The sequence below is a fragment of the Triticum urartu genome, chromosome 4 (genome assembly GCF_003073215.2).
Source record: "Triticum urartu cultivar G1812 chromosome 4, Tu2.1, whole genome shotgun sequence".
In the NCBI taxonomy this organism is placed as follows: Eukaryota; Viridiplantae; Streptophyta; class Magnoliopsida; order Poales; family Poaceae; genus Triticum; species Triticum urartu.
In genome coordinates this window covers 438,126,882-438,138,783 of record NC_053025.1, presented here as the reverse complement: position 1 = coordinate 438,138,783, position 11,902 = coordinate 438,126,882, and the positions used below count along the sequence as shown (strand labels likewise).

At 44.0% G+C, this 11,902-nt stretch overlaps 1 protein-coding gene across 2 annotated transcripts; it reads right to left on the bottom strand.

The window, feature by feature from the left end:
* Positions 1-62: 62 nt before the first annotated feature.
* On the bottom strand, positions 63-11,196 carry LOC125551923 (argininosuccinate lyase, chloroplastic). Of its 2 annotated transcripts, none has more exons than XM_048715326.1 (7): positions 10,192-11,196; positions 3,875-4,138; positions 3,137-3,253; positions 2,168-2,316; positions 996-1,287; positions 755-919; positions 63-555 (listed from the first exon to the last, which is right to left on the bottom strand). In XM_048715326.1, exons 1-7 carry the CDS (start codon positions 11,179-11,181, stop codon positions 304-306), a joined length of 2,229 nt encoding a protein of 742 aa, XP_048571283.1. In that variant the 5' UTR covers positions 11,182-11,196; the 3' UTR covers positions 63-303. The 2 variants fall into 2 exon arrangements, with proteins under 2 accessions (XP_048571283.1, XP_048571284.1); XM_048715327.1 differs by lacking the exon at positions 10,192-11,196 and adding an exon at positions 4,504-4,940.
* Positions 11,197-11,902: the final 706 nt, after the last annotated feature.

The window sequence follows — 11,902 nt, the reverse complement described above, 5'->3', positions numbered from 1 at the left end:
GACGTTTAAAACATAAATATAACCAGTGACCTGTTTGGACATAAACATAGATACTCCCTCTGTAAACTAATGGGCATCCTTTTTGGATTCGTGACGGGAGATCAAACATACACAGCCTTTTCAGTACAATTGCAAGTGCCTTACAAATAAAAGACGTCGAACGGATCACTCCAACTCTCAAATGAAGCAACAGCAGACTGTCTCTCGTCCAGAAACCACGTTCATAACACTACAATCCACCTCCCAAAATAAATAACGGCCACACTAGACTTGGGGGATTTATTCCTCTGTTGATGCCGCGCCTTATGGGTTGATCCCAAGCTGAACGCGCCAATCTTCAAGCTGTCTTTTTACTTGTTCTGAACCCGTAGAGCCGTAAGATATGAACTTGTTGACGGCGTTTTCCACACCCAAATAGGCGTACACATCGGCCTCGAAGACAGGGTGAACCGCTTTCAAGTCGTCCATTTCAAGCTCTGTCAGCTGACAGTTCTTCGACACGCATAGAGCCACACACCTTCCGACTATCTCGTGAGAAGTTCTGAATGGAACGCCCTGCACAACAGAAATATGAAAACCAGTCAACCAGAGTAACCATCCTAGTCAAGTAATAACACAGCAGAAATGAAACAAAATAAGTCTTAATGTAATTATCCTAGTCGGTTTACTCGTGCATTTATTATTTTTTATGCTGATTAATTTAATTCCTATTGTAAACCTATGGCTAATTCAGACTAAGTAGAGTAGTGTTTACCTTCTTTACAAGATAATCTGCCAGTGTTGTTGCATCCAGATAACCAGCAGGCAGCGAACTTTGTATTCTTTTTGAGTTAAAAGAGATATTTTGAGCAAACTCACTGCATACTTCAAGCATTCCTAGTATGGCCTTCACACTGTCAAACAAGGGTTCCTTGTCTTCCTGCTCGAAAAGGAACTTTTCAGAACATGTACAGGAAACCAAGCCTGGATAATTAAACTACAAGAATGAGACGCACCTGTAGGTCACGGTTGTAGGCCTGTGGAAGGCCTTTGCAGAGGACCAGGACAGTCATGAGATCACCAACAACCCTAGCAGATTTTCCACGAACAAGCTCCATCGGATCTGGATTTTTCTTCTGTGGCATAATGCTGCTTCCAGTTGACACCGAGTCACTTGGTGTCAAGAACCCGAACTCCTCTGATGCCCACAAGACCCACTCTTCGCCAATGCGGGAAAGATGAATAGCAGCAATAGAGTTGGCAGCAAGAAACTCCAAAACAAAGTCACGATCTGACACTGCATCAATGCTGCAGAAAAAGAATAATCAAATACCGAAACAAATGTCAAAAGGTGTGGTTAACCCAAAAGGAGGAAATTCAGAGAGAGAAAGCATAGAGTTAGTTCAATTCCTAGCATCGCTTATATCAGAGAGAGAAAGCATAGAGTTAGTTCAATTATTAGCATCGCTTATAATTTCAGTTGCACAGGAATATTCCAGCAGTAAAACTTGAAAAATGGTAGTCGTTGTCTGAATAACTAATCGTGTAAATCAAGTATGAACAAGCAAATTAAAAAAAGGGTATTTGTACCTCTGTATTATATTTCACCTCTTTACTAGATAGCCACAAAATGATAATGTAGTCAGGCTTAACATCTTTAGGGCTCATTCATTTTCGAGGATTTTCAAATCAGAGGAATAGGATGCCCTGCCCACTTCAATCCTTTGGGATTTTCCATGAGGTCTCACCTAATGTTAAGAATCCTAAGGAATGAGGTCAATTTGAGGAATTTTCTATGAGGTCTCACCTAATGCTAAGAATCCAAAGGAATGAGGTTAATATGGACACAATCCTAAGGAATCTAGTACCTCTATTCCTATGAAACGAATGCTAAACACAGGAAAAAATCCGGTAGGAATATTCCAAACCAAATTAGCCCTCAATCAGCTTTACTTTGGTAAGATCAATGTGCTCCCCAAAAAACTATTTAATATGGTACATGTGCGCTTGCATGTAAGGTGGAGACTCATTTTGCAAGATGTACAATATTTAAGGGTGCTAAGGTATGCAATTTAATAAACTAACTTTATCTTGGTTACAATTCAACAAGATATAGCAGAGAAAGCATACTATCTGCATTACATGTTTGCAGTTTCACACTACTAAGGAAATCAAGGATGTTGGTTACCTGTTCTTCATCGGAGCTGTAAACTTCAAATCTTTAGCAGTTTTGAACCTATCAATGGGGAGTCCAGTTCCAGCCAAAGCACAAGCACCAAGAGGACAGAAATTCACTCTTTCCCTGCAGTCGATCAGCCGGCCAGCATCACGCTCCAACTGTGCACATCACAAGTGAAAATAACATCAGATTCATTTCCAGTTATATGGTTCACTCTAGGGCGGAACCTAGTTCAGTCCAAGGTGGGCCATGACCCCACCTAAACTGAAATTTCGCCAAAATATATGACTTGTTCTGCTTATACACACTAATTACTCAAAGGCTAAGTTGGCTAATGCTTATTACGAATTTGGGCACATTTTGCTGGATTAGCGCCCTCTGTTTCAATTCAAGGCTCCAAGCTATGCTACAATTCAATCTAAAAGAAATGAGGTGATTATAAGGCGATTACTAAAGTATCTGAAACACTATTTAAACCCTTGCGCAAGAAACATAGTTAGTGATTGGTTATAAGCTGTAAGACCTCAATATTTGATTGCATGTCATGCTGATTTGACCTGCCAGCTAATGGTGCAGCAATTCAACGACAGAAGGAGACTACGGAAAATATGAAGCACTGAAGCAGAACTTTGAATCATATGAAATACCTCATCCGATAATCCATCTACTTCCATTGGGTACTGGGATATATCTATGTAACATCCAAATGGGCTAAGTTCAATGTTAACTACAGCAACAACGAAAAACTTCCCTTCTGCACAACAGGTCCTGTGTGTTCCCATTTTTGTAGTTGGAAAAAATAGAGCTAATGTGGCAAACAGTCAAACAATTTTCACACTAGAAATGGTTAAATAAAGTGGATAAATATGATTACAACAGTGTAGAGAGGAGGTTTAGGGGTTCGTTTACAGGACAGTTAGAAAATTAGTCATCAACTCACTAAAAAGCAATGGTGCAGTAATAATAGGGTGGGGGTACCTGTTCGACATAGGATAAGAGAAGATGTGGCAACAAAACAGGCTGTGCCCTTTGAAGATGGGTATAACCGGGGACAATTAAGTCAACATATTTTGAAGCTAACAAAACCAGAGACACCTGAAACAATAAGAATTATGCTTGTGTTATAAAAATAATATCTTACATAGACACCATGGAAGAGTTATCAGAAAAGGCGAAATACAGTATTATATCAGCAAAGCGGGATAACTTACAATGTTACCAATTATTAAAATATGTGAACATATGATATAAATTAGATTAAATACAAGAACCCGTTGATATTCTTAGTTATACATAATTAATTTCTGCACAACAACAAATTGCCTTCTATTGCTGGCAAAGCTTAAGCAGTATGGACAAGGTACAGATACCAAATGCATGAAACCAAGTAGATCCCCCCCTCCTTGAGAGAGTGGAGAAGTTCTCTTTGGAAGTTATTGCCCATAGTTGAGCATTACTAGAAACATCAGTACAAATAGCTTTACAGTTCAGTTAGCTTCCCTACTTGTCAAGGTAGTGTACCGGGCGCAAATAATAAAAATAGCAATGGATCTAACATAGACCATGACACTGAAAAATGAATCCGTAATGTCTCGTGATGTCTACAAAGGACATAAATCGGATGAATGAGACACCAGAAACAAGTTGTATACAAGGAGTTCAGACAAGTTAATAGCAGCACACCATGAGCATCACAAAGAGAACTCAAGAACAAACCTGAAACTGTTTGATGCGAATCAAAATCTTGTCAATAGCATCGCGGCACCACAACCTAAGATCCGTCACAATTTGGTCGTTGCGGCTCCTAGCAGTGTGTAACTTCTTGGCCGGCTCACCAACTTTCTCAATCAGAGCTGCCTCAATGTTCATGTGCACGTCCTCCCTATCCTTTCTCCACTCAAACTTGCCATCTTGAATCTGCTTCTCAATTTGATCAAGGCCCTCCAAGATAATATCCCTATCACCGGTGGTTATCAGACCCTGCATTGCAAATGATTCAGAACATCCACGCTAAGGTGACCATTATTTCAGTTAACATCTACGACAAGCTAGAGGGAGGTGCTCCCATTAAATATTTGGACGTGCTAAGCAAACCCAAACCCCTAATGACTGCAGGATTAAACCCCTTCAATGTGACGCTTCAAATCAAGCAAGAAATTTCGAACAGCTGCGGATCACACCAAATGCAGCACAACGAAGGTAGCAATTTCGTCAAACACACTGCGAGCATAACATCAAGCTGTCGCTGCAGCCTTGTCGAAAGCAGGGAACTAACTAGTCCAACACCTAGGCGGTCACGATACCGACCAGAACAGGTGATTTGATGGAGCGAGCGCACAAGGTACCTGCGCGGCGAGCATGGACGCGTGGGCCTTGCTGCCCATGATGTCGTACTTGTAGAGCTGCCAGTCGTAGGAGATTGACTCGGTGAAGCGCTCCACGGCGTCGGTGACGCCCTCCTCGAAGCGGCCGCCCCACAGCTTGGTCTCCTTCTTCTCGTCGGCATCCGAGGACGCCATCGAGGAGGCCGCCGCCGCGACGGCCGGGAAATAGGGGCGACGGCGGGGGGCGACGGCGCGGACGGCGGGGAAGGCGAGGCGGGCGCGGGGGAGCAAGGTGGGCGCCGGAGAGAGGAGGGAATGGGAGGTGGCGGCCATGAGCGTGGCACTGGCGCCGATGTTCGCTGCACGCGCGGCTGTGGCGCGGCGGCGCGGCGAGGGAGTAGGTGGGGAGGGTTTAGAGCGTCCACGCTGTGTACTTTTCCTGCCTCTAGTGGCCTTCTAAAAGCATCCACAGTGTAGTGTTTGAAATGAGAGGGAATTGCACAAACCACCACTTATTGGCGCTGGTGTTGCGCAAAACGCTTACTATACGGGTTTGTTGCAGAAAACATCACATATTGGTGTAATACATTGCAGATAGGTCTAATCTAGTATTTGAAGGCATTGACGTAATTACAAACAAATGGGTCTCGCTTGTAAGTGCACACGTGGCAATAAGAACCGGCCACATCAGCCAACATATTAGACTGTCATTATCTTCAAAACATGTGGTCCAGTTGAGCCGAAACTTTCCCAGATTAGTATTTATTACATGTAGTATTTACTGGAATTATTTCACATTTTTCTGAAAATGTCAAATTTTGAACAAAAAATATGAACGGGGTAAAACTTTCCAGAATGGTACTGTACACATGTGTAATTTACTAGAATGTTTTCACACTTTTCTAAAATTGTTAAATTTTGAACCCAAATTTAAATAAAGCAAGTTCGGCATGAGATCACCAACACAAAAACATGGTAGATATTGTCCCCATTAGATTTTCATCAGGTTTGAACATCCAAGTACTTGAAAAGTCGCAACATGGCCATTCATTCTTGACGAGGTTGGTACCCTAGACCTGGAGTGAAGTAGGAAAACAATCTGTGGCTTCATATCGGCACAGAACCTAAGTACTAACAACATAAACGCCCAAAAAAATAGGATCCTAAACAAAAATACGTCGATCGACGGCAAAATTTCTGCCCAAAAATGTAGGGTTTCATGAGGGAGAAGAAGACATGGGCTTTCAGCCCATATATTTTTTTAGTCGGCTTCCAGCTCACTTATTAAACTGTTTTTTTTAACTCTAGTCTTTTCACTTCTTGGTCTAATATATGTTGGCTGATGTGGCCGGTTTTTATTGCCACGCGTGCACTTACAAGCGGGACTCATTTGTTTGTAATTACGTCAATGCATCCAAATACTAAATTAGACCTATCTGCAATGTATTACACCAATATGTGGTGTTTTCCACAACAAACCTGTATAGTAGGTGTTTTGCACAACACCAGCCCCAATAAGTGGTGGTTTCTGCAATTCCCTCTTGAAATGAAGGAAAGTCAAAGAAATTTGAAGGGATAAGATTTCTATAGAGACTTTTCCTTTCATGCCGTTTGAAGCAAAGGAAATTCTATCTTATATTCTTTTGAAATTATTTGTAGAATGATTATCAGTTTTGCTAATGCACATCCAGATGTGCTCTAAGTATTGTATACATCTAAGTCTTATATCATTGATTTTACTCTAAGATTCATGCAAGCATAATTGATTATTTCATGTTGATTTTGTAGGAAACCTCATATTTTCTTCTCTTTGTCTCTAGAATTCATGTGTTTTTCCTCCATGACATCCAAACGACGGTTTTGGAGTTTCTTTTAAAAGAATCCTATAAAATTTCAGAATACATGGCATTTTAATATGTGTGTTTTCTTATTACTATGTGTCGATTTTCTGTGTTTCAAACGACGCCTTAGCTTAGAGGCTGCCTCAAATAAATAGAACATTAATTTATATCAAAAGTTACTCAAAAAACATTAATTTATATCAACATGTAAACACATGCGAGTGGGAGGGCGGTTTGGCTCCTGGGTGAATAGTAACATGAAAAAAACATAGTGAATATTTTTTAAAAATTCTAAATTTTTTATGCATGTTCGTGTTAGATCGCAAGCATGCTTAACAAATTTCACACAAAAAGGAGCAGCAGTGCTTCGTCAGTGAAAAAAATTAGGGTGCCATTTGGGGGTAACATTTGGTGTTCAAATTTTTTTTTTGCACATACCAAATAGCTTAACCTTTTTGCCTCAAAATTTGCAAGTGGCATTTGGATGTGACTAAGAACACAAACAAAATTGTCTTGACTTTTTCTAACAATTTGAGAATTATTTTTGGGCCCGGGAGCATGTGCTCCTGGTAGCCGAATTGAGTTTTCTGCATGCGAGTGAGAAATTTTAGAAGAAACACATATAAAGTTAGAGATAATATTGTGTCTGGGAGTTACACGCTAACATTGCAAGAAGATTGGTCATGTTAGAGACAATGTTTCACCGGTTGCTTCTATACATTGGCGATGCTCTTAAGCAAATCAGTTGGGTTTCGTAATTTTCTCCTTTTTAAGGGTTTGGGGTATCAACGCTAGGAAACCGACACCACTTTAGGGTCTTTACCATTTGTCAAGAACCATACTTTGTGAATCTACCTGTTGTTTCTTTTGCCGCTACTGACTCTCCCCATCCCAGACCTCCCGTCGCCCTTCTTCTCTCTAACCTCTCGTTGCCTCTCGAGGCCGCCGCGTGCTAAGCCATGCGACTGCCAAGACGGGAGTGACAGGAAGGTTGTTGTGGTTGTGCAAGTAGGCTCCTCCAAGGTTGCCCTTTGTGGTGGTGTGCGGACTAGGGGCTGCGGCCCGTGTTACAAAGGAGACACAGCTTATCACCATGTAGTGCGGCAAGGCCCCGCAGTGGAAGGGTCTTGGCGGCGCATCTGCGTTCTTCACTAGCGGCGGTGCGTACGGCATGGAGGTTGCTCCATGGTGGCTTTGTGCACATTTGTTTGGGTCACCGGCCAGATCTGGCAGTAGCTTGAAGGTGTCCCAAGCGGTAGGTCTGGGTGCCAACGACGGGCGCGGAGGTGGCTCAATGGAGGTGCATGGAGCTTCTACATGAAGCCTCCAACTTGGATCTGGGCCCGTGTGGTTCTGTGGTTTACGAGGGACATCTGGCCACGGCTGAGTCGGAGACTGTCTGACATGGTTCAGCCTCGGTGTCTGCCGATCCCAGGTGTCTCCATGCATTGCTTTGGTGGCGAATGTGCGTGGGGTGTTGTACGGCAAAGGCGCTGCACATCGGACATGGTGGATCTGGCACGAGCCTCATGTATTGGCCCGATCTCGTGGGGAGGGGTGCGTACCTTTTCTTCCACCCCGCCATTGGCATCTTCACAGCGCATCTAGGGGAGATGGCTGTTAGGTGCTGTTGTGGCGTGTTCGACAACCATTGTCAAGGTGACATTGCAAGAAAGTGACATGATGCGCCACCCTATCCGGGGTCTTCTTCTTTGGTCGGCTAGCTCTGTGTGAGAACAAGCTGGTAGAGTGGTGGATGGCGATTATGGTGCCAAACATTGTGGGTGCACTCTCTCCGGGTGAAAAACGACGATCCAGCTGGATTAGGCAGCATCGACGTCCATGCATCGTTACCTCGTTGAAGGTGTTGGTTTGAACTTTGAAGACTGCTTCGGGAGGTAATAGCCCTTGTTCTGATATCCAGTTGGACCAGCGAACATCAGCGTACGAGTGGTGATTTCTTCTTGAAGGCGTTTTCTTGGAGCGTTGCGTCCTTTATCTATAACTACTCTCTCCATTTCTTTATGTAAAGTGTATTATTTTTGGCACGGTGACCAATGCACGCAACTATAGACAATTTAGGACGAAATTATCCTTGTCTAATTCATTGATTAGCGGCAAGTAAATCATTTAGGCAAGGAAAGAAAGAGATACATGCAATCGGGAGAGAGATAGTTTCCTTTTTTCCTCTACAGAGAGAGATACATGCAATCAGGTGAGAGATACTTTCTTATTTCTGGAGGGGCAGGAACAAAATTATGAGGAATTAGAACAAAACGCATCTTACATTGTGGAATTTTATCAAAAAATAAATGCACCTAATATAAAGGAATGGAAGAAGTATATAGCTTCTAGGGTTTGTGGTGAGACTGAAGATGATGTGGATGGCCTTGAGTTTTTTTTTCTTCTTTTATTTTTGCTTAGCATTGTTTCAACAATTAATAATATACACCTACGTGCACTATTGATGCAGAGGCTGGGATATATCCTTCTTTTAAAAAAGAAAACCATATTATGTATTCATTTTCCTCGCGTGTTTCATCAAAAATCTTGACGTGTATTTCGTTTTGTAGTTGTGTGTGAGCTCCAACTTAAGCCCAACATTACTTTTTCTTCATCAAAATTCTAGTTCCTTTCTTTTAAATCGTGTTTCACTATTTTCACACTAACAAGCAATGTTTTATAATACATATAAATTTGGGGTTTTAATACAGTAAAATCGCAGATGCTCACATATACATACATATACTTATCTATGAATGTACACATGGACACTTATCTATATGAGCATCTCCAAAATGTTGAGCCGACACAACATTTTAAGATCGAGAAAGCCATCATAGGCAAAATCGCCGAAAAGGCTAAAATAAATTCTAGAAAAATAGGAGTAACGATGCCAAGTTTAAGACTTAAATCTTGATGAAATCATGATGGGTTGGTTGCACCAGGAGAAATATAGCCATGTGAATTACGCTTAGTTCAGATTTTTTTTTTAGAAAAAGAGGGTGACCCCCGGCCTCTACACCGCTTAGTTCGGATATAAATTTGGGTTCACTTTTTACATTATAGGCCAGCATTTTCACAACCCGTATAAATACGAGGTGTGTCTAGGACTCGATCGCCTGACAGTTAACTGTTTCTCATCTGATTATATAAATTTGTTGATATAAATCTCACAAATATTCAGCGATGCTGTAAAAAACGTCCATCTAGTTAATTAAAAGGTTAAAAGATGTACTGCCTGTTTTCATAGCTTGAAGAAACATAAAAACATTCACGGTTCCCAGCGTCGAGATAGAATGGTCTTTAGTGTTGACTGGGTTTAACTAATTCGTAGTCCGCTATGAATTAGCAAATCCGTAATACGCCCCATGCCTTTCAAGCAATCCACATGCCGCTAAGAGCAGGTGAAATTCGAGAGAGGGATTGCAGCACCCGAGCTCCATTACTCTCTATGTTTAAACATTTTGAAATATGTGTTTTTGAAGTTTCAGAAAAATGTGAATTTTTTTCTGTGGATACATATACACGTTCCGAATACCTGTGGCAAGTTTCGGTAGAAATCTCGTTTTGTTTTGGGCTATAGAAAAAAAAATTATGACAGTATATAGGAGAAAATGGATGCCATTTATGTCAGAAATTTCTCCTTTTTGTATTTCTCAAAATACAAAGTATTTCTTTTTCAGCTTTTTACCGGGCCTTAGGAATGTGCGTATGTATTCAGATATTTGATTTAAGATTTTTTTTAGCAATGGAAGTGTGTTTTTTAAAATTTTCAAATACCAAGGGCAATGGAGCCCGGTAGCTGCAGGCACTTCTTCGTGAAATCCCTCGAATCGAAGGAAAAAGAGCAGGTGAAAAAACTTACCGTGTCAGCGAGCATGGCAGCGTGGGCGCGGCTGCAAGCGATGTCGTGCGCCCACAGCTCATTGGCCTCCGCCACCACAAGAGGCTCGGTGAACCGCGCGCCGGTCCCGGCCTTGGCGGCATTGCCGTTAAGCCATCGCCTTGGTGCCTCCCTGCTGGCCGCAGCCTTCACCACCGCCGTCTCCCTATCCGCCACCATCCGTTTCACCGGTGTTTGAGGCGACTGCTCGTTGATGAACTCGAGCGACGACTTCATCGACGACTCCGCAGAGTCGTCGGTCGAGCTCTCAACCATCTCGATGAGCGCAGCCTCGTGCGCGGACAGCCGCTCGCCGGTCGCCACCTCGACGATCTGCAGCCCGTCGACCTGCTGCTTCGGCTGCTGCCTCTGCGGCGGGAACGGTGCCCACGCCGAGTCCGTCGACGGCTGCTTGCCGGGGCCCGTCGGCGCAGTTCTCCGGTCGGACGTCGCCGGCGAATTAACGTTGCCGGTCTCGGTAAACGCAGGCGAAGGCGGTTGTGTCGACGTCACGCCGGATGCCACGGCGGGCGTATTCTCCGGCGCAGGCGGGGAGCGCGGCGGGTGCGTCACCATCGATGGCGCCGGCGTGAGGGGTTGGCGGCGGGCGCTGGCCTTCCGCTCCTTCTTCTTGCTGCGGAAGCAGGAGCGGATGGACGGGAGCCGCGCCTTCCTGTGCTTCTTCTTCTTGTTCTCCGCGGCGCTGCCCATGGAATAGACGAAGAATGACGGCTCCTGGCCTTGCTGCTCGGTGGCGATGTCCGCCGACACGCTGGACGGAGCCGTCCGGTTCCGGCTGTGACTGCGGCTGCGGCTGCGTCCACGACCCCGGCCGGGGCACCGGAATAGGGACCTCAGCGGGTTGAAGCAGCACGGCGTGGAGGGCTTGCCCCCGCCGCCGCCGCCGCCAGCGCACTTGCAGCACCCGGTGCGGCGGCGGGACGACGACCGGCCTCGAGGCGTCGTCGACATGTCTGGTAATTAGGATGTTGGGAACAGGCCGGAGATCGCACCTCGCTGCTCTCGGAGCTGTGCTTGTTCGTTGCGTTGTAGTAGGAGTACTAGGTTGGAGCCGGACTTTGTTACGCGCGCACGGCCATGCATGGAGGCGTGGATTACGTGCAGTGCACTACGTGCCTAGCTGTGCAGCCATGATCGTGTCTGTTACATGATGCGTGGTGAGCTCGTTTGAGGGCGTGGCGCTTAATCGGCTGCACGATTTGTGATTAGTTCCGCTGATTACTCTGGGGAAGTCAAACTCACACAATTTAGACCAGAGAAAACCTTGTTTGTTTTCTACAAGCTTAGCTAGCTAGCTGTAAAATGCGCCTTTTAATTTGGACCGACCCTACACGTTTCTTAAAACTTAAGGGAGTAACAGCAAAGTAAAGTTAGTGGAGTAAATTTTACTATACTAGCGGTGGCCGCACCTAGCCAATCCTTAAAAGTTAGTGAAAAAAAAATTGTCTCGACTTTGTATCCTAGTCGCATCATCAATACCAATATAAAAAGACTCAACGGGGCAGATCCAAACCATCTCAATCGTCAAATCATATTATCTAACGGTTCAAATCGCTCCAATGTTAAGCATCAAACATGTTTAACGCTTTAATTACCCATCACTGTTATTGGTTATAAACACGTTTTGACTCAACGCTATCCCATGAAATCTGCCATGTAATTAATATCCTAT